The sequence below is a fragment of the Terrapene carolina genome, unplaced genomic scaffold (genome assembly GCF_002925995.2).
Source record: "Terrapene carolina triunguis isolate 2854851 unplaced genomic scaffold, T_m_triunguis-2.0 Scaffold132, whole genome shotgun sequence".
NCBI lineage: Eukaryota > Metazoa > Chordata > Testudines > Emydidae > Terrapene > Terrapene triunguis.
Window position 1 is genome coordinate 2,216,750 of NW_020664483.1, and position 27,378 is coordinate 2,244,127.

The 27,378-nt window shown below is 40.4% G+C and overlaps 1 protein-coding gene across 1 annotated transcript in view; it reads right to left on the reverse strand.

Moving 5' to 3' along the window:
* The window catches only part of SOS1 (SOS Ras/Rac guanine nucleotide exchange factor 1), an 85,409-nt gene that overhangs the window by 40,722 nt on the left and 17,309 nt on the right, over positions 1-27,378 (reverse strand). Inside the window, exons 2-8 of the mRNA XM_024202577.1 lie at positions 24,706-24,831; positions 21,670-21,801; positions 18,673-18,837; positions 16,237-16,446; positions 14,085-14,228; positions 13,118-13,228; positions 12,924-13,022 (exon numbers count right to left, since the gene is read on the reverse strand). Coding sequence (XP_024058345.1) covers positions 12,924-13,022; positions 13,118-13,228; positions 14,085-14,228; positions 16,237-16,446; positions 18,673-18,837; positions 21,670-21,801; positions 24,706-24,831 — 987 coding nt within the window. The remainder of the gene's footprint in view (positions 1-12,923; positions 13,023-13,117; positions 13,229-14,084; positions 14,229-16,236; positions 16,447-18,672; positions 18,838-21,669; positions 21,802-24,705; positions 24,832-27,378) is intronic.

Here is a 27,378-nt window from a genome sequence, read left to right on the forward strand (position 1 = left end):
GAAAGTGGGCACCTGGAGGTACCCTCCTTAATCAAGAGGTTGCATTCTGTTTATTAAAAGGTTATTTGGGAGCGTCTACTTGAAATGGTCATCCTCTCCATGCGAAGTATTTTATATAATAAAATACCAGGAGACAGTGAGCATGTAAGAGGTGCAGAGAAAAAAGCTTTCTTGTGTGCTCTTATATGCTATGGACTTCATGTTAAACACAAAGATACACATCCAGTGACCTCATTAGAGGAAAACCTTACATCCTATTCACCAACCCAGGGACCATTCCTACAGAGGTCCAACCATCAATCAGCTTAGCCTATACAAAGTTGTTTTATTTTACTGGTGGGAAAGAGACCACCAGGAATTTCCTGTGGCACATTAGCATCGCCAGTGTTTTCTGTCACTGGAAACATCCTGTGCCTCTCCTGGCTTGGTGGTTCTAACATGGCACATAATTAGTGGGATACATGATTCATCACTTGTGGCGGCCAAGCTCACTGCAGGCACCACAGGCTCCTTGCATCTCTTCATTCTCCCATAAGATCTGTGCCCCTCCTTCCCCCAATTTCAGGGACCTCCTACAACTCCTCCCAATCTCTCCAACTGCTAGGGCTTCTCATTCTCCCCTGCTCCCTCTGTTCTTCCCCTACACCAGCAGCTTTATGTTCAGCTCTATTCTTACTTCCCCCCATGCCCTAAGTGGCAGAGTCTCTGTCTCCCCTTCTTCCATACCAGATTCCCACAATCTCCCCCATCAGGGGTTTTGTGTGGCCCACATCCTCTTGTCCAGCCATGGCAAGGGCTTTGCACAGCCCCATTCTCTTCTTTCATCCTACTACCCCCGTACCAGGGTGCCCCCAATCCACCCTTCCAGGGGCTCCATCTGCCTCCATTTCCACATTGCTAGATGTTCTGAGAGACTCCTCATCCCTCCTATACCAGGGGCTGTGTGTTACTACTCCCCCCCATGCCCTCCATGTCAGGGCTGTGTGCCTCCTATATGACCTTATCCTGATGCCAGAGGTACTCTGTACCCCCCTTGCCTCATACCAGGTTACCCCAATATTCACCCACGAGGGGTTCTGCATTCTCCTCATTCTCACTCCATAGCAGGGACTGTATACACTCCCACTCCTTTCCCCGTACCATGGTACCCCAATCTCCCCTGCAAAGGACACTGAGTGCCCAATTTCCCTCCCCCCCCACTAACACCTCTCCCCATGTCAGGGGCTGTGTGAACCCCCATGGCAGGGGCTCTGTGTGCCCAGTGCCCCCTGCATGGGTTCCACATCCTCTTCCCCAGGTCAGAAGTTATGTGCATACCCCCATTTCCCCCCCACCATTATTCTGACTTCTCTTCCAGACAAAGCATTCAGGACACTGACCTGTTAAAACTCATCTCTGCTCATCCTCCCAATAGAGATGGAATATTGTTATTAGTAAGTATTAATGAGGACCATCAACCAGCTCTTTGATCTACAGGCTATTGCAGAAGTGCCCAAAACTGAGACAGTGGTAGAGAGCTGGTAGGGACTCCCACGTGTCCCCAATCTTCTCCAAATCAGTAGGGTTCTGGCCTTTGATGCCTAGCACATTTCTGAATTCCTGGGACAGTTATGTTACATACAAACAGAAATGTCAATGAGTTGAGTGTAAGGCTTTTGCAAGATCAAACTGTTACAATATGATGGCTTAATTCTTCATTTGAATTAGGATCACCTTCCAATTCAATTCCACTTTCCTCAGCAGGTGAGCTGCAGTCTGAGCCCCACATTGGCATGGAAATGAGAAGGGGGAGTCAGAGCAACCAGCACTGGTGTCAGCAAATCTCTCAAGCACCCTTCATTCCTGTGCTATACACCTTAAATGTCGTCCTCCACATAAGGCCTTCTCTATTAACCTCTGTGATGCAGATCATGTTTCGTTGGTCAGCTACTTGAAGTTCTTCTGGAGTGCACGGATGCCTTGAGCCCTAACAGGAGGCAATGATTTCAAGACCAGCCAAAGGACTGGTGCTAGAAGCAAGAGACATACAGCGTTAAGGGTCCCACAGATGTGGCAGTTATGCACAGCACTTTTCAAAACACTCAGCTCAGACACCAGTGCTTCCACATGCCCAATCAATACACTAAACAATATCCAAAAGAAGTTCCATGGGCCTGGATACTAAGCTAATACCCCACCATGCAGTTGGAGCATCTACAGCACATTGTGCCAGGGGGAGACATATTGATGGATCAGGTGCTCAAGTGCACTGGGTGCTAGTCAGAAACAATGGTGCCTTGGGAGTTATGAGGAGCCAGAAGAGGTGGTGGGCCACTGAATCCCTGGTTTAGCGGACCACACTGAAGACATCTATGCCACAGAATACCTAAAGACCTTGAAGGACCAATATCTCATGGAGTCCACCCCTGTCCCTGTTGTGGATTCTGCAATCTGCACAGCCTCTCTGTGCACCAAGAAAGTAATAGGCTAGGAGTAAGTCTGTCTCCAAGATCCAAAAGACTCTCCAGTTCCTAGGCCCCATCAACACAAGCTGCCTGAAGCAGCTAATAAGTAGGTCTGGGAGCATAACACATCCGGAAATAGCTGACACCCCATCCAGTTGTGAAGCCGCTGTTGGACTTAGGAGGCAGCCAAGTGCTGCATAAATCAGGATGCATGGCTATCACAGGAAGCATGTCACATTCAGAGCTTTGATAACAGCATTTAGCAAGACCTTTGAACTTAAATTTTTTTTTCCAATACTCTGAACTAATTATAAATTCACTACAGCACAAATACACATCTGAGTTTAATAGGTCAATTTAGATTTACGTTGCAGCAAGGTGCTCATTTTCATAATAGATGTTAACATAATACTTATACAAATAAAAAAAAAGAACTACACTTTCTTAAGAGATTATTACAGATTATTTTTCATGGGCTACACTGACTCACTTAATTCTAGACCTTTAAATTAAATTACATTCATTGTGTTACATAGTCTTTCCTTGTGTGAACATGGCATTACATACCAAAACCCAGGATAATTAAATTAGGGGGGAAAAAAACCCAAACCGGATGCCTAGTAAAGATAATACATGCTGCTCCAATATAAGCAGAGAAAAAGATCCGCTGAAGTTTGCTTTCCCTAGTAAATCACAGAATTCAGATAGGGCATGACATTTTTGGGTCCTTCAAAATTCACATTTGATAAAATTAAAGTGGCAACACAACAAAAATGAAATTAAAAAATTCATATATCCAGTAAGTTTTACGCTAACATTTGCCAGTTCATTAGCAGTTTATGACTTGATACTCTAAGCGCTACACAACTTTCACGCAGATTTAAAGTATGTCAAACCTGAGGATGACGTTGGCTAGGTGAGCAATTCTCAAATTTTTTTCCATACCATAGTCCAATGTAACAACAAAATTTCCAGACACCCCTCTCTCATCTAGCTATAAAAAAAAATGGTTGTGACCCCCACTGTTGGAAGAACCCATATTCCAGATAGGTTAGGGACTCTTGTATTTTTTTAACTGCTGCTACTTCAGAATGAAGGATTTTCCCCACATTAGAAATTGAAAAAACCTCATAATTAGATGCATAATTCAATTTTATTGAACATTTATAATTTCTTAAACTAAAAGGTATATTCAAATATTACTGTTTAAATATCCAAACAGGTGCCAAAATATGTACTTTAAAAAAATTACTATTTCAACACATACAGATGTAATCTAACCCTACAAGAAACAGATGAAAATAGCATTGTTTGCAAATATATCAGTCAACTTTGGCAGTAAAAGTGACTCTTGAACCATCTACAAAAATTTTTAGAAGTCTGCAGTAGACTCAAATGGGTATTAGCAGAGTCTTCGTATGGATTTTGTATGTGCAAGAGTCCACCACTGAGGAGCTGCGTATGTTGCCACTTGCACATTTGGAGAAGCTGCTGTAAATAATAAAATCCATCTTCTTTACACCTTCCTGCCTAACTTCGGATTCATCATTTCCTTCCACACTTGCTGCTTTCTCTTCCACAGCAGCTGCATTATCTTTCTGGAACAAATGTAGAAGCCTCCACCAGTTCTCTTCCTTGGCCCTCCATGCTCTTGTGAGTCCTCTCCTCTTCCTCGGAGTCATCCAGTTTTTTCCTCCTCAGATGGAGCAGCACTGCAGAATATAGATGAACATTTTATTTTACAATTTTTCATTAACTAGACTGGTAACATGCATTGTTTCATCTATATTTGAAATATCACAAAATATTTACCTATTTGCTTTCACATTTGGGATTAAGGACATCCATTTTCTTCCCAAGAATTCTCCATCACAGTAAAGTAATGTTGATTTAAAACAGTCTTTCCTTTTTCTTATATAATTCCAATTTGTAATAAAATTCACCTTAACAGCTTCAACGTAATTCAGCATGGAGTCTGATTTTTATTGGCAGAGTTGTGAGGCCTTGCACTCAACTCGATGGTATTTCTGCATTTGGACGTGTTACATGATAACTTCTGAATGCCGCGTCCAATCAATTCCAACATTTTCAGGGAGCGTACCAAACATCAACAGGCAAAACCCTATTCATTTTGGTGACAACTGGAAAAGCCAAAGGGGGAAATGGGAGACACAGAATGGGTTTGCAGAACTAGCAGCTTCAGCCACCTCTATAACTGTCTATAGGAGCAAAGAACCAGTTGATGGCAGCCATTATCACCTTCCAGTTTTACAATAACCCTCACCTTAGCTCTGCCCATCCTCCCAATACAGTTTAAAAATGTTGACAACCCTGAAAGAGAAAGAAAAGAAACAGATAAAGGAGAATAAGACTGAATAAGAATGGTGCGGGGAATGAGAGCACACAGAATCCCTGGCATGGGGGGGCGGGAAGAGAATGGTGGAACTGGCATGAGGGGAAAGGGGACCACAGAGCCCCTGGCACAGAGGAGATGCGGGCTGTGGAAACCTTGTTGGGGGAAGGGGGATGTGGAAGGATTCAAGGAGCCCCTGGTGTCAGGGTTCCCTCCCCACTCTGAACTCTAGGGTACAGATGTGGGGACCCACATGAAAGACCCCCTAAGCTTATATTCCACCAGCTTAGGTTAAAACTTCCCCAAGGCACAAATTCCTTTCCTTGTCCTTGGACGGTATTGCTGCCACCAAGTGATTTAAACAAACATTCAGGGAGGGGTCACTTGGAGCCCTATCTTCCCCTCCCCCACAAAAAAAATCCCCCCAACCCCCTTCACCCCCTTTCCGGGGGGTGGTGGTGGTGGTTTGAGAATAATATACCAACCGTTAGGTTAAAGTGAGCACAGACCAAATCCCTGGTTTTTAGGACACTGAAAATCAATCAGGTTCTTAAAAAAAGAATTTTATTAAAAAAAAAGGTAAAAGAATCACACCTGCAAAATCAGGATGGAAGATAACTTTACAGGGTAAATAAAAAGATTTAAAACCCAGAGGATTCCTCTCTGATTCTGCTTCCCAGTTAAAAAACAGGAATAAAATTCTCTCTTAGCATAGGGAAAATTCACAAGCTAAAACAAAAGATAATCTGACGCATTTCCTTGCTATTACTTACAATTTTTGTAATCTTAGATGCTTACTTCAGGTAGGGTTTTAGGAGTTTTGTTTTTTTTTCCCTGCCCTGGTATCTCTCTGTCCAAGAGAGAACAAAGAGAACACAAACAAAACCTTCCCCCCCAGATTTGAAAGTATCTTCTTCCCTTATTGGTCCTTTTGGTCAGGTGCCAACCAGATTATTTGAGCATCTTAACCCCTTACAGGTAAAGGAGGGATTTTATGCTACCCGTAGCTGTATGTTTATGACACCTGGGTTGTGCAATGAGCTCAGCCAATAGAAGCAACGTGTATGACCTGCTAGATTACTCCTATTTCTAAACTGATTATATCTTTCCAGATGTCTTCATTGGGGAGACCGTTTGAAATGTTAGCAGAGCCACATTTTCTGTAAATTCAAAAAAGTGTTATACATCCCTGTCATGCTGCTGTAGTTGGGGTGACGGGAGAAACCATTCTGATAACAGGACATTCCATGTATTAGAAGCTAAATGTACATTTTTATTATATACATACAAACAAACAAGCTATGTTAAAAGAACACTTAGGTTTCCAGGCAAGCATCCGTAAATTAGGAAATACTAGATTTAGGGTTGTCTGTGCAAGCTACATTCTGCCTCTCTTGTGCATCTTTCCCGTGCACTGAACGAGGCAGAGTACTGTGGAAAAGATAGCTTATGATCATGCAGATAAAGACTACCATAATGCATATGCACAAGGGGTCAAATTAAGATTGCACAAGCAACCAAAGGTGACATTTCCTAACTTTCAAGTGCTTGACTTTGCAACCTAAATAATGATCTTTAATTTAGGTTTTTTTCCTACATAATCTCCTAAGTTTTTAGTTAAGAAGGAAAAAGGTAATATAATTTGTTTTTATGTGCAACTGTAACAAGCCCCTATCATGCAGTGTTTAACCCTGAGCCTTTCAGCAGTGAAGCACAGACTGCAACCCCTTGAGCTACAGAATTAACTTCATTAACATGCAGCAGCAAAAGGTGGTTATTCAGGGTGGATCTACCTGCTTGGGGAGTGGTTGAAGGGATAGCCCAGCTGGTCTGGCTTTCCCATCCCCCTGATATTGAGGGAGCTCCTGCTGCTCACGGTGCCCCTAGAAAAGGACCCAGGAAGTGGGCCACTGGGGCTGTTTGCTGAATCTGTGGGTGGGTGAGGGGGAAGGCAGAGCCCAGCCTGGTTCCCACCTCATGTGGTGCCTCCATAGGAGGGTATGGGACACTGGGACCATGAGCCATGTCCAGGTATGGGGACCTCAGCTCTTCACCTTCCCCTCTCCAGCTGCTTTAACAGCTCCTAGGAGTTCCCAGTACGTCTGCTGTTGTAATAGCAGCAACAGCGTGAGCCTGGCATGAGCTACAAGCATGCTGCCAACATTTTCCTGAGGAATGCAAGCAAAAGAAGGCATTTTCTACACAGCCTGTAACCCAGCAAAAGCTGAACACAATTTCATGGGACAAAGAAAAGGCACTTCCCTAGCCTAATGGCATGCCCCCATGTCAAACATCAAAAGTTCACCTCAAACAATAGAAAGGTCTTGAGAGTTCTTTATAGAGGAAAGTGTTAGGCAATGTAAGTATAAGGTTCATTACCAATTCCCCCTGTAATAACTTCGGTCTGGTCTACACCTAAAAATTAGATCAACCTAGATTGACATTGCCTGGGGCTGTGAAAAATTTTGTGCCCTGGGCAATACAGTTAGGTCAAGCTAACCCCTGCTGTAGATACATCTAGGTTGACAGAAGAATTCTTCTATTGACTTAGCCACTGCCTCTCAAAGGGGTGCATTTAATATCGCAAAAAACAAAACCAAAAAAATAAAAACCCACCCACCCACATCCTTCCATCAATGTAGTAAGGGTCTAGCTATGCCACTGTAGTGTTTGTAGTGTACACATACCTTCGGTGATTTTTCAGGCTTATCACAGTACTAAATTTTGTATTCTTCACAATACTGGAAACATAATTCACTCAATCTTTTTTGTACTGTTTACTTAAACATATTAAGAACTCTTACTAGAATTATACAACAATTGAAGTGATCTTCCAGAATAAGACAGCATGGGAAAGAAATTCAAGTTCTGACAAGCAGCCAATTCTGGCCCATTTTAGTTTGCTAAGAACCTCAAAAAAAACCAAAACCAAAAACAAACAAAACAAAACTATCTTTTCAACACCTGCCACATTTACCACTACCAGCATTCTGCTATCCACAATGTGACCAGACAAAAGGACATGTTACAAATGCTCTCTGAAACAATGTCCTTTGTACAGTGGAGTCGCATCATAGGTGCATTTAACTTGCGCCATTTTAACTATACGCACTCAGCAAAAAACAAACAAAAAAGAGAACAATAATAATTTTAATACTGTACCTGTAGTGCGGGCGATTCCGCCTGCCATTCCACTCAATGAGCGTTTGACTATACGCGATTTTCACCTTATATGCTGACTTCAGAACCTAACCCCAGCGTAAGATGCGACTCCCCTGTACTCTTACCAGCGAGTATACTAGACTCTATACCAGGGTGGCCAACCTGAGCCTGAGAAGGAGCCAGAATTTACCAATGTGCATTGCCAAAGAGCCATAGTAATACATCAGCAGCCATGCCGATCAGCACCTCCCCCTTCATCCCCGCACCTCCAGCTGTTTTGTGGCATGCAGGAGACTCTGAGAGGGAGAGGGAGGAGCGAGGGCACAGCAGGCTTGGGGGGGGGGGGTGAAGTGGGGGCAGGGCCTGTGGCAGAGCCAGGGGTTGAGCAGTGAAAACCCCATGGCCCACTGGAAAATTGGCACCTGTAGCTCCAGCCCCGGAGTCGGTGCCTATACAAGGAGCCGCATATTAACTTCTGAAGAGCCGCATGTGCCTCCGGAGGTTGGCCACCCCTACTCTACAGAGATACATAATTACATTTTAATCAAGAGAATTATTGGACTATTGCAATAATCATTGAAGGCATATTACTTCAGTTCACAAGAACAAATTTACACTGATCTAATAAAATTCAAAGCCAATACAGAAGTACATCCACTGCATATACTTTATTTCCTGATATATCCGCTCTTTATTTCCTGACAGACTATCCTGTGTCTGTTGTATAGTTATTTTACTTCTTTGCATCCATTCTCTTATTAATAGGTAGTAAGCGGAAATCCATTCTCCCCTCCAATTAGTATTACAGTATTTTTATATTACGTGTGTGTATATAAAAATGTCAACTAAGTATTTTTATTTTGAAATATAATAATATGCATAAGAGCCTATAAACATACAGAAAGCAGCAAGATAGACTATATAAATTACCTGATGTAAAGAAAAACAAGTTTCAAGAAATATGTTGTACATAAATCATGAGAATTAGGCATGAAGCCTTGACATATTCATTTAAAAGAGGCAACAAATACTATCATAGCTTCTACCTCCTTACAAACTAATGACCTAACAATTACAGTGTTATACTGAATGCAAGAGCTTATGGACAAACTTTCATCACAATGTCACAATCATTAAAATGATGATCTAGAGTGACAGAATTTTGTAAAATTTTTCAGCACCGATTGTCAAACTTGATTCCTGAGCCATTTCCAAATTAAAACCAGAATCATTCCCTTCCCTATATAACAGATAGTTGTATGGGAGCAGCATAAATATACAAATAGTGTAACTGATACAATTCCACAGTTGTATGCCAGCAGAGCTCCAGCAGCATGTAATAAATTTAATAGTTTCATTCTGGAAAAGGAAAAAAGTAACATTCTTACCTTTGATGCCCTTGTTGCATCACAAGGATTTAAACACGACTTAAGACCGTGAAAGAGATTCAGGAAAAATTATTTGAAATTAAGATGATGTTTCCACATTGACTAAAAACTAAGTTACAACTCTGCAAAGACTGGAGAATCATTTTAAGATGAAATTCAGATATTAAACAAGGCTTTGGGAATGGATCTTTGGGATCTGTCCTTCATTTCTAGTGATACTAGAAGAGATCAACTGAAGTTATTGTGAATTGAGAGCATACCGGACAATCGACCAATTACACAAGTACATGTAAAATTCCAACAACTACAGATATTTGCGAAAACACAGCAATTGCCATCAAGTCACAAAACTTAAGTTTACACACATTACTAATAGAGATTAGCAAGATTTTTTTCAGGCAAGGAATGTCCAATATTGCACTCCCTGTATCAGGGCACTTGCAGCATTATATACATTAGAACTTAAACCAATTGAAGTTACTGAAGCTTTAGAATGCATGATAGAGAAGATACTTATCTCAGAGACTATACATACTACTCTTTCACATATTGTGGTCTTCTGTGCAGGGAAGATTTGCAAATTGCTCTAAGCAAAAGGAAATTTTCAGGTGAGTTTTCCTAAAAGTTATCTTACAAAAAGACAACTAGCAGTACAAAAGTATTATGCATCTACCCTAACCAAGACAGAGATATGGTACCCTACATCTATAAATCGTATAAACCGTTTCCTTTGACAACATGACAGAACTGTTTATGGACAGTATTATGCAGCTCCACCTTTTATAGCACCATTCACACGAATACAAGCCAACTCTGTCTCCTTTAATTTTATATTAACTACTTACAGCAAACAAGAATTCTCCACAATTGATTCTTGTACCTTTCCCACACACCCATACCTCCCCTTGCAGCTTGGCGGCTCGCCTTGCCGATGTCACTGCCACTAGAAAAGCTACCTTCCATGATGGTGAGACAGGGAGCACGAGAGCAAAGGCTCAAAGGGCAGGCTCGTGAGCCTGCTACATCGCTCCCCCGGAGCTTGGGCCCAAGATCCCAATGTGTGTGAAGACTGCTCACACCCAGTCTTATCCTTTCCCTTGCGGGAGGATGGAGACCAGCCTCATCCCAACTTCTTGGGCATCGTGGTGGGAGCCATGGATGGGGACTGGTGCTGGCTAGTGGATGGTCCCGGTGGGGTGCTACGCAGCAAGGTCATGGTACTCGGCGCCAAGTCGGAGCATTGCTCCAGTGCCGGGGTGCTGGTCGACTTCATAAGGAGCACTCTTAAATGAATATCACACTCCTTCTTAGTTCTTGGCTTGAAGGACTTGCAAATTTTGCACTTCTCACTAATACATCCTTTGCCCAAGCAACGCAGATAACTGCTATGTGGATCACTAACGGGCATGGGCCTCTTGCAGCGATCATAGAGCTTAAAGCCCGGGGATCGGGGCATGTCCCGTCCTGAGGCAAAGTCCTGTTCGGGACCTACAAAGTCTCTAACTATAGCTAGATTTATAAGGGATTTATAAACACTAATAAAAAAACTATATACAGAATAAACAGGAAATAACTAGTTCGTATGAATGAGCAGCTACAGCTCTAACTGAAGCAGCATCAGTTCCAGCACCATCACTGGCGGCAAGAAGGAAGGGGGGGAGAACCGGCAGCAACCTATATATCGCGGCATGTGCGCACCACTCCAGGGGGCGCTGGAGTCGGTCCCCTATGGATACTGCTAAGGGGAAAATTTCCAGCACGAGTGCATGTGACGAGCACACACGCCTAAGTTGAAAGACATGAGCAATCACACGAAGAAGAATGGATAATATTTGTATATTCCTGATATACTGTCCATCAGATTTCAATTCTCTTCAGATTTTTTTAAATGTGATAACTGTAATGCACCTGTGCTTTGAACTATAAAACTGTCCCTGTGTACAAGTTATGTTTTTTTTTTTGCTCATCTACATATTCAACAAGAAATTGCAAGAGATTCTTTTCAACAGCTATCTTCAAATCACACAGAAGTCAAACAGGCAGATGGATGTTTAAAACCAAAGTACATGTATTCCATAAAAGATGCAATAGCGCCTCAAGACATTGCTAGTGCAATTTGCTTAAATGCTCTGACTATGAGAATTATGGAAAATAAATGTTGTTCATTATGTAAAGTATCACTTGCACTAGTTGACATCTGTGGCTAAAAGAAGATATGAACATGAAACACTATTTATGGCAATCAGACTTTTCGTTACTGAGACTAATTTGTCTGCAACCATTGTAATCCTGGACTCTAATTCGTGTAATATCTTTTATATTTCAGATAATCCAGTGTTCTTTACAGTTAAGTGTATATAAAAATGCTGGGTCTTCATTCGGTTTCATGTTTTAATAAAGAAACTATTTGATGTGACCTTCTCCCCCCCCCCTATAAAAATTTGAGTTAGAATATTGTCATGTATAACCAAAATTATAAGCAACTCAAATCTTTTGACACTGACTGAGCTTCCAGAACACAAAATGTTGTTGCCAACCAGGAGATGGAGGATTTTTTCCATTCTCATTTGAATTTCTCCATGATGTCAGATTTTTTTCTGAGAGAGCAATTCCCTCCCCCCCTTAAAAATTCCCTCTAAAGTAAAATTTAATTTTGGGAGAAAACTTAAGCAAAGTATTCTATTTATTAAAGATTATTGTTTAATAAAGATGTCTGATTTGTTAAATCAAAAGACTTGGCCCCTTTACTTTGTACTGTTCAGTTACAGTACTTTAAAATTATAAGATCTTTACAATTCAACCACTGATAGTCCATCACATCACACAAAACACCCAGGAAAAAACCTGATTAATGAAGATGACTCACCTGTAACCTAAATTCTTCAAGATGAATGCTGCACATTCCCACTTATGGGATACACCAACAGTGCAGTCTGGATGCACTGACAATACACCTCAGGATCCAAGCTGCATCATCAGTACATACCATGAGTGAGAATGTGCAGAGGCTACTCAAAGGAGCAAAAAAAAGTTAACGTTGAAAGAGAATTTCACTGGAGTTCTGTTCTCACCCAGAAACCAGAGTTACAATTACTTTAAAAAAATCTCAACTTTAGAAAACTCCAGATATACATGATTTTTTTTTTTCAGGTTTTCCAGTTAAGAAATGCAGCCACATTTTCACTGATCGTTACCCTGTCTTACACTGTTCACCCAGGCTTAGCTTTATTCCTAAAATATAAACAAAATAACTAGGAAGTAAAATTCCTTTTTCTATTTGAGGGATCCATTTTCAATACACCAAAACAATATCATTACAATATTACTCAATACAAAAAAACCCCCAGATGTTCGTTGCTACACAATATAGATAAAAATATGGACTCGTATTCGTTACATACACAAATCTACAATGGCACAGAATTTACATTAATCATTCCATTTCTATTATTAAAAAATTCTGTTAGTCTACTAAGATGCCTTATTGAGAATATAGATAGTTCTGATATAACTAAAATTGAGAAATGCTAATATGAAACAAAACATTTTAGATGAGCAATATAATTTTTTACTTACCTTTAAAAGTTCAAAATAGTGAAGACAGTGATAAACGGGCGCAAGCAGCAGCCTCGGTAGAACATATTGAACAGCTTCTTTAAAACCTTCTCCTATTGACTGGAAACAAAAATGGTCTTAATCTTAAAACAATAGATGTGTTGTTGTAACACAATGGTATATTCTTAAAAACATTAAAAAAAAAGATATTGTACCTGTAAATAGAATGCTGCTCCAGGCTTTGATAACTGACTAAGAAAGTGATCATGAAAAGCAGGTCGCAAAATATCTTGAGCGTATGATTCATACGGATCAAATGCCAGTTCCTAAGAAGGAATACAAAGTAAATTTTTAAAATAGGTTAGTATCAAAGCTTCATGTTATTGGTAAAAATATGAAGTATATTACACAGGAGAAAACTTTATCTATAATTTTATCAGTAAGCAATTTATAAAAATTTAGGCCCCAATCCTGAGAAGATTTAGGCACATGCTTAACCTCATGCATTTAGTTATCAGTGTGTAAAGTTAAACTCATGCTCAAGTCTTTGCAGAAACAGGGTCTCAGACACTCCCAATTTGATTTCAGTCTCTAAAGGCCAAGTTTGATACTTCTAAACCTTAAAGCTCTTGTTCATTTCATTTCTGCCAGCACCTTGTCCCTCCACCTGCATGCACTGGCAATAAGGAGGAATTCTGATAGTTGGGTGCCACACTTTCCTTATATAGTCTCTGGGCCTGAAAATTTGGTGGCATGAGGGGATGCTCATACAGCCTCGAATGGTCAAAGCCCTTCAAAAATGTCCCAAAGACCTGCGCAACCAGGGGGCAAATCCCTTAGCAGGGAACCCCCCCTCCAAAAACTGCCAACACACACTTTGGAATTATGAGTGGAAGAAACTGGTCCCACAGCCTTTTTGTGACACAAACTAGTCTGCAATCTCAGAATCAAGGGTAGGTCAGCAGGGTAAATCTTGAGAGCCTGGGAAAATCTGCCCTGTGATGACTGTTTCTTTGAAGAAAGTAGATGTCAATGTAGGCAGCCAAGACAGTTGAAACAAAGACATACTGAACTACCAAAAAACATTTTTTCCCCCAACTACTCCAGTTATCTAGGACATACAAGGTGTATAACAAAAATAAAATATATATTATAAAAATAAACTTTAATGTTCTTACTTACCTCTGCTAGGTCTTCAAAACAACTGCCTACTAAAGGGTGGGGACTGCCTTCATCAGTCATTTCTACGGTGTCTTCAATGTGGCCCAATAGCTTCACACTAAGTTCGTGAATATCTGATATACGACTAAATATATTTTCCACATCCTGAAGGAAGAAATGGAACCATCAGACAATAAATATCAATGGTGAATAAGAAAGAGAAATTAAGTCCGTAAGACAAAATATATAGCACACAAAGCAAGCTACTTAATCAGTTATAATATTGAACAAACATTGATTAGTTTCTCAGTTAAGGCAAGGTTATAAATATTGTAGGTAACGGACAGGTGATTAATTACTGTGACTCTTCTCCCATTATTTTTCTTCCAAACATGAAACAGAGAACTTAAGTTACTTATCTTAACCTGAAGTTAGCAAATAGGGCTATTTCTTTCATAGAATCAAACTCTTTAGTGTTTCCCACAAGTGTTGCCTTTTGGTTTCCATTTCAAATTTGAATTAAGAATAGTAATGACCCACATGTTAACCTGCCCTATGCAGTATACACAGTATTACACACAAATCATACCACCATGAAATTGCCCAATTTGTGTTCTGAACCCACTGGTGAAACCCAAAGTCTAGCAGAGAATAAAGATGAACCTGGGGAGAGGTGACCAAAACTTTTCAGCTTTTTTACTCTTAAGTAATCCAGTTTACAGCAGTTCAGGATCTACTGCACATACCCAACTATGTACACTATGAGTAAAATCCTGGCCCCAATGAAGTCAATGGCAGAACTGCCACTGACTTCAGTGGAGTCAGAATTTCACCCTACAGCTCAGTACCCTTATAGAAAGAATGGGCGGAGGAAAGATTTAGCAGAATCAGAAAGACAGTTCAACTACACAGAGCTCTAGCATTCAGAGAGAGATCTCATGTAGCTAAGAAAGTGCATGGCACTGACAGGAAAACAGAAATTCCAATTCCCATACCATGACAGACTACTGGCCTATGTAATACAAAATTGCAAAAACAGGCAGCACTTGCTGTTTCAAAAAAATTGCAAACTCTGCACACCTCTTAAACTTCTACCCAGTAATGCACTTAGCCAATGATGCAATTTTATTTAATTATGCAATGCCAAACAAAGAGGAAGAATATCCTTCTGGTTCCTCAAACATGGTCAGTTGATGACCTGAAGCGTAAGTTTTGATCATCCTCAATGGTCTTAAATCTTTGCATTTATGTAGAATCTTTCATAAGAGGCTCTTAAGTGTTTTACAAAGAAACACTTTCCCCTTCTACTTACAAAGATCAATAAATATTTTTATTCTTTCCCACACAATTAAAAAATATATATAAATATAAAAGGAACCTGAGGAACAAAGGTTAAGTTACTTGCAGAATGTCACACAACCCAGTGGCAGAGTAAGTGACCCAGGGGTCCCAATTTTAAGTCCTTGAATATCTCCACAATACTGCCCCTGTTTATATTTTCAAGGCACTTCAGCACCTACATAGTGATAGGTCTTAATATGCATTTCAATGTTGTTGTTTTTGCTTTTTAAAATGCAGTCTATAGCTGTACAAGTGGGTTGAGAAATGGTACAAGAGAAACTTCCTTCAACCCCCATAATGTCAGTACAATAGTTCCCAATGCACTAAATTGGCTTTCTAGGATGCCAGAGAAGTGCAAGGGGAATATAATGCGGCATGGTATAGGACACTCAGCCCACCCTGCTCTACAATTCTATATTCTGGGTTCTAGACTTCTGGGCTGGGAGGGAGGAAAACATCCTCCTAATCCCTCATCATTTATTTCAGGATGAGCTATAATACGTTCCCATGCTGCCTCTCCTTTCTTATCTACATTTCAATCCTTACACCATGTGTGCATGCACACACCCCTTTTCTCAGCCTGTTCTTTCAGAGCTACCTTTGTAGGTGAGCGGCAGCATCAAAATAAGAACATCTGTTACTGTATTTTGTTTGTTCACCAACAGTTCTGGGCTGGAGAAACAAGTGTTGAGAAACAGATGGCTTTCTGATAGTTCTTCCTATACTACAGGAATGTTACACTGGACAAAAGTTAGGTCCCAGAAATTCTCACCTATATTAATGCAAACGTAAGTTTGATATGCATCAGTTGTAACATCTATATAATACTTACATGAGCTGAAAACAATTTGGAGTTGGAGACAAAAGGCTCTCTAAAAACTTTTATAATGAGATTTAGTTCCCTTATGTACTGTCGAACCTCTGCCATAAATGACTTGACTAGATCATAATAGGTTTGTTCTCCTGAGGTGGAGGGTTCCTCATCAGATAAAGTTAGTGCACTTATATCTTCTACATCTTGATGGAACATATCCATCAACACCTGTGTAAATGAAATTGGAGAAAGTTAGTGGTTTCCTTAAATATACACAAAAATTAGATACAAAAGTTACCAGCGAGAGGGGAAATAAGTTGTTATAAAAGATCTAGTTGAATACTATTAATGGGAGGCTTTGTATGTTGTCTTGAGGTTGGTTAAATATATTTGGTAAAAAGGAAATTGAATTAAGAAAAAGCAATTCAAAAAAACTAACTATGTACCATCCTAATTCTAACTCAGAGCTACAAGAAAGAACTGACTGGCAGTTTTGGCTGTTTTACACTTTATATCCCATATGGAAGAAGGGCGCCAGGTTCATGCACATGAGGCGCACACACCTACAAGTGGGATCCACGTGGACAAATGCTTGGAAATATGCAATTTGGTTAATTTGTCTGTCCTCCATATGGGGTAGGGAGGAAGCAAAAAGAAGGAAATATAGCTTATATTATTTGAGACTGATCATACTTAAGATGCTTATGGACAGAAGGTAAGGATTACATTACATAAAGGGACAGCCTACAAGGCGTGTGAAGGTATTGAGGGAATACTGGACTAATGCATACCTATGACAGAGCATAGGCAAGTGTTGACAGCTTTATAACGTCTCAGAGTTAACTGATAAGGCTGGGCTAAGTCTGGAAACACTGTATGGGCCATGTCTGCGTTTGATGTGGTGAGTAAGGCAGAGCCACAGAAGTCTCCCTCTAGCAGGTTGTTCCTTCAGAGCAAATACCAGCAGGTTGGATGTTTGCTTCAGAGCCTTTAAGAAACCTGGGAGGTTTCTGCTGTTTATGCATGGGGTTGTTGCAACTCTTCAGAAGTGTGACTGTAGTGTACGAGGCCCCCTTACATCCAAACCCTGTTAAGGCCGGTTTCTTGGCCAATGCATTTTGCTAGTCCCACCAACAGCTGAAAGAGGCAGAAGATTAGGAGAAAGAACCGAAGGAATCAGCATCATTACCACAATCATATGGCAAGTACCCAAACTTCTGCTGAATATCCACATACAGACATGTGTATCTACAAGCAGCAGTGATGGAGACAGCTGCCCTATACTACTAAGCTCTGGTCTACACTCCAGAATAAGGTCAACATAAAACAGCGTATGTCGACCTAATTATGTCAGTGTACACACTACAGCCTTGTCCCGACGTAAGTGCTCTACTACCCCGAGATAATAACTCCACCCCCATGAGAGGCATAGGGCTTATGTTGGTGTAGTTAGGGCGAAGCAATGTCTGTGTAAACACTGCAGGTTACTTACATTGGCTGTCATTCTTATCAATGTCAGGGCTCCATGCTGGAGCTGTGAAATTGACAAGAAAGCGTTCACAGCTTGGGCTGTCACTCCAGGTAGGGTGGGGGGGCTCCAGCTAGAGCCTGGCTGTCCCCCCGGGGACTTACTGCAGTGGTTGTAACTCAACCTAACATAGGTCAACTTAAGCTTGTAGTATAGACATGCCCTAAGTGTCTTAACGGTCAGTAAGGTCTCACAAGGTACTTCCCCCCCCCCAATCTTTCTTCCTTAGCCTTAAAGGAAAGCGAAGAGGGCGCAGTCAATACAAGGCTGAAGCAAGACAGGGGACTATTCACTGGAGCAACAAGAAACAAAAACCCCCAATGAGCTGATTAACACAAGTAATGCCAATAACAGACAGGGCAAACAGTGAGAAGGGGACACAAGAAAAGGTTCCATGGATTTCAATGAAACTAGACGCTCTGACCTTTCTTGAGGGACTGATTCCAAGTTGTGTGGGGTTTTTTGTTTTGTTTTGTTTTTTTGAAAGGGAAAAAATACAGATTGTTTGCCTCTAATGTGTCAAAAGATTGAGACTAGGTGTCCAAGGCAGCTAGAATGCAGCAACGCTTGAGAACAAGCCAAAGGAATTTGGCTCATCGACCACAGTCAGAAAGACAGTGTTCTGGAGCACTGGGGAATGCTGAGGTTGCATGAAGTGTCCCAAATAAAACTCTGCACCATCAACCCCTAGGAATGTTCTACATTGAAGTCACTGTTAGTCTCAAAATAGCAATAATTTTAGAAGTTCATGTACTGCTGGGGGGTTTCTAAAGGAAGATGCATATCAAAATTCTACATTACCATACATTTAAGAACTAAGACTAATATTCAACATGGAGATTTTGAGACACTATTCAAGATCTGGTTATAATGCCCAAAAAAAAAAAAATTCCATTCCTTTGACACTTATGAACTATGCCACCTACCTTATCAGCACACATTGCCACTTTAATGTCTTGTTTTGTAATTTCATAATGTCTTATATTTCGTACGTAATTCCCAACCAGCTTTAAGATATCTGCAGAAATGTATTCTAATACTGCTACTATGTAAACAGATACTTGGTGGTCAATTTTATAACCTAAAACTTCCTAAAAGTAAAAAAAAAAAAAGTGCATCATTAAATGTGTTATACAACCAGTCAAATAACTAATTTATGTATTTTAGAATAAACCTATGAAATCATATGTTTAGTGCAATAGTCATTAGACAGTCAACATCTATCCACCATTAGTACTGGCAATACTAAAATACATCTCTCTCTATGTATAACAGGAATAACAGTGATATCACAGGTAACACTGCATGGTTCATACTGACTTTGAAATGTTAAATGCTTGGTAGAGTTGTCACAACATGCAGTACAGTTCTAATTGACAATCTAAAAGCACTGAATTCTCTTTATTACTCAGCTGGAATAAAACTATTGCAATTTTTGGCAGACAAGTATTTAGGGTTTTCTTTTTTTCAAAAACTGTTACTAACCTTTCAAGATGTGTTGCACATGTACATTCCTCTCTTGATGTGCGTGCACCCCAGGCAGAACACCAGACATTTTCCCCTCAGTGGTACTCATTTGGTGGGGCTTGAGCACACTCTGCTGGCGCCAGTAAAGGGCCCCAGCTGACCCTCAGCCCCCTCAGTTCCTTCTATGCAGAAAATCCGATGTAGAGAGGTAGGAGGGCAAGTTGTAGAATGGACATGTGCAACACATCTCATAGAACAAGAGTTACAAAAAAGTTAATAACGGTCTTTTTTCCTTTGAGTGACTGCCCATGTGCATTTCATTCTTGGTGAGTGTCAAGCAGTTAAATAGGTGGAGGGATCAGAGTTTATATACCCATAGACTGCAGTACATCTCACCCAAATTTGGCATAATTTCTAAACTACCGGGTGATGGTGTAATGGGAGGAGAAAGTGTGCACCGATGACTAGGTTGCTGCTTTACAAATGTCCAGCATGGGGATCTGCGCTAGGAATGCCACTGAGGATGCCTGAGTTCTTGTGAAGTTTGCCCGGTGGTGAAACACCAGTCAGAGGATAACAAGCACAGATGCTCACAGTTATCTAAGATGAAATTCTTTGTGAAGAGACTGAAAGATCTTTAATTCTGGCCACTATAGTCACGAACAGAAAATTGGATGGGGTATAAATACAATTAGGAAAACCATGGTAAAAAATTTAGCCTGGCTTCACACTTTCTTTGTGCGAGGCTTAAAGTCCCTGCAAATTTGGCAACGCTCCCCAATAAGAGCTTCCCCGAGGCACTTAAATTAACTTGAGTGTGGGTCGCTCACGGGAATAGCCTTATTTCAGGAAACACAGGGCTTGAAGCCTGGTGACTGAGGCATTCCTTGGCATCGGGAATTAACTGAAACCGTCAGATGGGGTAAAATCCTAAGTGAACAAAACACTAAACTATTTACAATAAAATTCAGTAGTCTGTGTTCTCTTGTGAGTACTTGCAAAAGCAAGAAGAGCCATTCCAGCGACTGTCACAGAAGGTAAGATAAATTCTTGACTAACAAGAATTTTAGTTATAAGCTGGGACGCATCGGTTAGAAGTGACGGAGGAGGAGAAGGACCTCGGAGTCCTGGTTGATCGCAGGATGACTATGAGCCGGCAATGTGACGCGACTGTTAAAAAAGCTAATGCGATCTTGGGATGCATTAGGAGAGGTATTTCTAGTAGGGGCAAGGAGGGGCTCCTTTCGTTATACAAGGCGCTGGTGAGACCTCATTTGGAGTACTGTGTGCAGTTCTGGTCTCCTATGTTTAAAAAGGATGAATTCAAACTGGAACGGGTACAGAGAAGGGCCACTAGGATGATCCGAGGAATGGAATACCTTTCCTATGAAAGGAGACTCGAGGAGCTCGGTTTGTTTAGCCTAACCAAAAGAAGGCTGAGGGGGGATATGATTGCTCTCTTTAAATACATCAAAGGGATAAATACCAGGGAGGGAGAGGAATTATTTCAGCTCAGTACTAATGTGGACACGAGAACGAATGGATATAAACTGGCCGTGGGGAAGTTTAGGCTTGAAATTAGACGAAGGTTTCTAAGCGTCAGAGGGGTGAAATTTTGGAACAGCCTTCCGAGGGAAACGGTGGGGGCGAAAGACCTCTTTGGCTTCAAGATTAGGCTAGATAAGTTTATGGAGGGAATGTGATTTTAGTCAATTAGGTAATAAAGTGCCATCGCTGGTAAAATGTGGGTCTGGCTAGAGAATCTTGCCTGTATGCTCGGGGTTCTACTGATCGCCATATTTGGGGTCGGGAAGGAATTTTCCTCCAGGGTAGATTGGCAGAGGCCTTGGAGGTTTTTCGCCTTCCTCCGCAGCATTGGGCAGGGGTCGCAAGCTGGAGGATTCTCTGCGACTTGAAGTCTTTAAATCATGATCTGGAGACTTCAACAGCTGAGTTAAGGGAAAGTGGGTGGGTCAGCTTTTGTGGCCTGCATCATGCGGGAGGTCAGACTAGATTACCATAATGGTCCCTTCTGACCTTTAAAGTCTATGAGTCTATAAGGAGGAACTAAGGGAACTCGGGGTTGGCTAGGCCCTTTATACTGGTGCCAGTGGTTTGAGCCGCCCAGATGGGTATCATTGAGGGGAAAATTTCCGGTGGAATACACATGTAGAATCACTCGAAGAACTTAAGCTTCTGGGAAGTATAATCATAGTCCTAAATGTATTTAACAAGCATACAATTAACTGAAATAGAAATATTACAATGATGATGATACATGACATATAAAGTATCTGGATTTTAGTGTAAGATTTGTTTTATTCCTTTTGAGTTACATTTCAGGCAATATACAGACAATGAATGAAAATGTCAACTTTAACATTATATAGTTCTGTAAAAGATAGGTTTGCCTAATTTTAAGTAGCAAGGTAATCAATTATGATTTCAATACTTACTTTTAACAAAGGATGGATTTTTTCTACTGGGAGAGATAATGGATTTCTTCGTTTCCTCTTTTCAATAGCAGACTGGGCATCAGCTATTGCCCACTTATCAATAGGATGGGGAAAACTTTTTTGAACACGATCCTTAGGAGACAGAAAACAAGCACTAAGGGCTCAGTGAATAATCTGAATGTATTCAGCAAGTAGTATAGTTGTTTAGATAGAGACTTCACTGTTACAGATTAAAAGCAATTCCTTAAAAGGAATAATTTATTTTGATGCAACCGTGTTTTAATGTACAGATAGAAACTAAAGTTATACCAAAAACTGTACAGCAATACATACCCTAAATGTTGTACACTAAATATATGTTGCATACAAAAAACTACACTCAAAGAACATTAAGGTTGCAAAGTTAAGCACTCAATTAGGAAACACTCACAGGTGTGTTGTGAAGTTAAGTTTATTAATGTATGTGAAGCCCTCAGATGCTACAGTGATGAGTGCCATAGAAAAGACCTCAAGGAAATTAATAATTCTGTCTTCAAAGCAGGGTTTGAATAGTGTGCAGTGACTAAGACATGGAGCTACACATTGCATAATAAAAGGTTAAAATAAAATACTGAGTAGCTGTTCTTTCTGTGAGCACAGTCCATCCTGTGCACTGAGTAAGACAGTGGTCCTGTGGAAAAAAATAGTCTGTCATCATGTAATTAAAGACCATAATTACACACACACACACACACACACACACAACTAGGGAGCCAAATTAAGATTCATGGGCAAGCTTAAGTCTGGTGTTTCCGAATTGTTGAGTGGTTGACTTTGCAACCTTAATGTCCTATTAACATAGGTTTTCTATGTATAATTTTCTAGGTTTTTAAAAAAGCAAACTAAAAATCAGAAATTTCTTCATGTCAAACTATATCAACTCCAACAGGGTTCAATAAGGTTAGATCTACACCACAGACTTTTGCCACTTGAGCGAAGAGACTGCAAGCAGCAGAAGTCAATCTCTATGTAGGCCAGCCACTCAAGGGAGAGATGAGACACATTTTTGCCAGTGGAGCTCTCAGCTATTTGGTGACAACAGAGGAATGTTCAGAATCAGAACCTGGAATAGAACTCAGGATTCCTGAGGTGATCGCCCTTTAATGGTTGCACATAGGGACTATTCACCCCTTCTTGTCAACTGTTGAGAAGGGCCCACTTCCACCTTAATTGAATTGGCTTGTCAGCACTGATCCCCCACTTGGTAAGGCAACTCTCATCTTTTCATGTGTTATGTATTTATTATACCTGCCTCTGTATTTTCCACTCCAAGCATCTAATGAAGTGGGTTTTAGCCCACAAAAGCATATGCCCATATAAATTTGTTAGTCTCTAAAGCGCCACAAGGACTCCTTGTTGTTTTTGCTGATGCAGACTAACACGGCTACCGCTCTGAAACCTGTCAAAGGCTACTCTGTATCAGCTTTATAAATGTCATGTGATATCTTCCTGGGAGGGCTAGTGATGGTATTCATGGCTCAATGGGTGAACTCAACAATGATTCCAACAGGGAAATAAAGTCAGTGGGGGGGGGGGGGGAATTAATACAAATCCCTAATGTAGGTAACAAGTCTGAGGAAGCTTCACCCATTAGGGAAATAGCATACGCTAGTCTGACCCAGTTCAAGAGTCATGGAAGACAAAGAACTGGAAATGGTATAAAGATTATGACAGTCCTGATCTGGAAAAAGGGACACTCTCTCTTGGTTAGAGTTTCACGTCAATTCTTGGATTGAGAGAGAGAGAGGTCCTGCAGAAATTGCCTGAACTACTTTAAGCTTACCAGGGTCTGTTGAAGATGGATGACTGCCTAGTAAGCCAACCCCTGGAGAAAAGTTGTTTATTGTTTTTAAGATATGTTTTTTCAATAATGCATTTGTTCTGAATAAATAGCCACTGGTTAACTCTGTGATTGCCCCTCAGAAAGCAGGACTGCAGGTGCTGAACTAAAGTCAATCCTGCTGAGATAGTCAAAGTAAAATGCAGGGTTCTGCAGTATAAGGCCCAGATCTAAAGGGAGAGAGTCACAAGACACAACCCGGAGAAAGTTGACAGTGAGAGGACTGAGACTCAAGTGGGATGCTATCAAGCAGGCCATGACAGGGTCTGAAGTGTAGTTATCTCCAGACTGGTGATAATATGTACTATATTTTGTACAGTGTGTACACATTTTATTCATACATACACACTATACAACATACAGTATTACTCTGGCACACAAAACTGACACTAGATATTAAAATATTAGATATGTTAGGAAGGAACTGGGACATAAAACCAGCTTTTGGTCTACCACTGACAGACAGACACATAAGTACCATATTTCTCCCATGCACTTCACTTCCATAATGCCATGCACAGTAGAATCTCAGAGTTATGAACACCAGAGTTACAACCTGACCAGCCTATCACACATCTCATTTGGAACCAGATGTACACAATCAGGCAGCAGAGACGACAAAAAAAAAAAGTAAATAGCGCACAGTACTGTGTTAAACTACTAAAAACAAAGGGAAAGTTTAATAAAAAAGATTTGATAAGGTAAGGAAACTGTTTCTGTGCTTGTTTCATTTCAATTAAGATAGTTAAAGGCTGCATTTTTTTCTGCATAGTAAAGTTTCAAAACTGTATTAAGTCAATGTTCAGTTGTAAAATTTTGAAAGATCATAACTCTGAACAAAATGTTATGGAACATTTCAGAGTTACGAACAACCTTCATTCCTGAGGTGTTTGTAACTCTGAGGTTCTACTGTATTCTTCATTAGAGAGACACTTGTAAGCATGTAAACTTCTCTCTCATATTAACAGAAGTTGGTCCAATAAAAGATACTGCCTCACCCACCATGTCTCTCTAATATCCTGGGACCAACAGTGCTACAACAACACTGCATACATGTATTTCTCATGACATTTTAAAGTGCTAATTAATTAAACTATTCATCCATAGCATCCCAAATTAAAGCTCCAAAATACAGAACAGATAAACATTCTCTGTACCTCTACATCCAGAAAGCTTCTCGGCTGGGCTTGGCACAGCATATTCAGCAACTGCAGAATTAACTCCTCAACATATTGTAAAGCATCTTCAGCTGAGGAAAGTTTAGGATGGACTTGCACCTGAACCTACATTGAACAGAAAATTGATTTAAACCTTACACACTTTCCCCCAGGAGTCCATGCTTTATTTCCACAGAAGTTAACTTACAGTTAAAAGAATTTCAGGAGCATGACACCACAGACCTAAAAACTAAGAGAGAGCCAGAATTTTATGCGGCATAAATCAGCATAGCTCACAGATTGAAGTCAAAGAAACTATACCAATTTGTGCCAAATCTAACCCACAGTACTTAAGTGAACACATTTTGCAATATGCAACATTTGATGCTGACTTAGTTCTACTGCAATGTCTACAAGATATTGTTTGATAATGAGTGGGCTGTGACGCAGCTATGCATATATATATATTTTTAAATAAACATTGCATATTTTTCTCTCCCCCTCCCTTCATCTATTGCTTGCAGACTAAACTCTTAGGCTGGAACAGTCTGTGTGTGTGTACAATGCTTAATGCAATGTGAGCTACCATAATGCAAATATCAAAATAATTGTTAAGGTACAGGCACTATATTTAAATAGTTTCACCTTTTTAGGAAAATTTAGCAATCTTGAAGCTTAATTTAATCAATTTGCCTAAAGAGTTTGGCTTTCACCGAAAGTAAGTTTCCTTTAGTGTTGTCTGAAGTTAAACTACCTTAAGTGCCAGTTGCATTGTTTTGAATACTTAATTATTCTGAACCAATCTCCAAAATAAAAATATTTACAATATATTACTTCATTGGCTCTGCACTCAGTAATGCTTCAAATTTTACAAATGTTAATGTTACACAGTAAAGGTAAAATTTAGATTTGCAGTTATAGCTGGGAATAAATTCCCAGTGGCTAAATATAGTGAAGAAGCACTCCCCTCCCACCTGCTAAATTACAGATTTCATTTTCTGGAATACCTGTTTAGTAATTAAAAAGTACTACCTGAAACATGACTGCAATGTAATGTTTGCTTCCTACCCCTGTAGCTAACAAATAGCTTGGTTTTAACAGTTTAGGTGCACACAAAGTACAAAGTCTTAGGCTGTGTCTACATTACCACTTTCAGCGCTAAAACTCTAGTCCTTCAGGGGTATGAAAAAACACCTCCCTGAATGACAAAAGTTTTAGTCCTGAAAAGCGCCAGTGTAGACAGCGCTTTATCGCTGGGAGACGCGCTGCTGGCGATAAAGCTACCACTGCTCGTTCTTTTTTTTTGTTTGTTTATTTTGTTTTTTAATATATTGCCGGGAGAGCTCTTCCCCGGCGATAAAGCGCGTCTACGCTGCCATGTCACAGTGCTGCCGCGGCCGTGCTGTAAGTTTGCCAGTGCAGACATACCCTTAGAAGTAATATATTTAAAAACACCTAAGAACATTGTTCTTAGGGGTATTCGCCACAACTGTTAAAGTATTTGTGCCAAAGGAAGCTGATGGTATGACTATGAAGGTTGTTACCTAAGTAGCAAAACCATCAAATTTACTATCCCGCCACAACCCAAACTCCAAAACCCCCAGTCACCCCAATCACCACAAACCCCTAAGCTACCTTCCCTAAAATCATAAACCATCAATCTATCCAACCCGAATATCAACCCAACATGCCAACATTCAGTAAATGATTAAATTATGGAGGCATCATTAGTAGCTCCGAAGTTAAGGCTGCATTCATATTTGCACTTACAGCAGGAATTAAATCTTATGAGAAAAAAAGCATAAAACGTGCATGCGTCATTCTGCCTCAGAAGCAGAAGCCTATTGGGCCTGCTGAAGCACCCCATGAGGCTTCATGTTTGGGTACTGTTCTTTGTTACAGATCCTGCCTTTGAATTTGTTTAGTTTGCTAAAACTTTAATGAGAGAGTTGGTTTAGTTTGACAAATTATGTCCACACTTAGTGGGTCTTAAAGCACCTCTAGGAGTCATTGCTTTTTACCTTAAAATCCCTGGCAAATCTTGAAAAATAAATCTCTGTGCAAACTGACTGACCAGAGCATTTATTCTGGATCTGAAGCAAATTTGATTTTTGCCCAGCACCTCATTCTGACCAGCTTGTATGATATGGTTTTGGTGGCGCTTGTGAAACAGCAGGAAAGCTACTAGCCTATCAGGCAAAAATTGGGGACAGCTCAGTTTACTGCACTCTGTGATTACCATAGTATCATATGTTGTTAGTATTTGCATTACATAGAACCTAAACCTTCCAACTGGGATTAGAGCACCACCGTTGTAGCTGCTGTACAAATTGAGTAGGACAATCCCTGTCCTAAAGAGCTCACAATCTAATTTAGGATGCAACAGTGGATAAACCAAAAATATAGGTTTAGCAAGGGAAGATAAGGAAAGCAGCAATGAGACTATGCATTAACGCAGGCTGGCACATGATTTCAAGACTTGTTAAACAGTAAAGCTTTTGATACTGTCTCACATGACCTTCTCATAAACAAACTAGGGAAATGCAACCTAGATGGAGCTACTATAAGGTGGGTGCAAAACTGGTTGGAAAACCGTTCCCACAGAATAGTTATCTGTGGTTCACAGTCATGCTGGAAGGACATAACGAGTGGAATCCCGCAGGGATCAGTTCT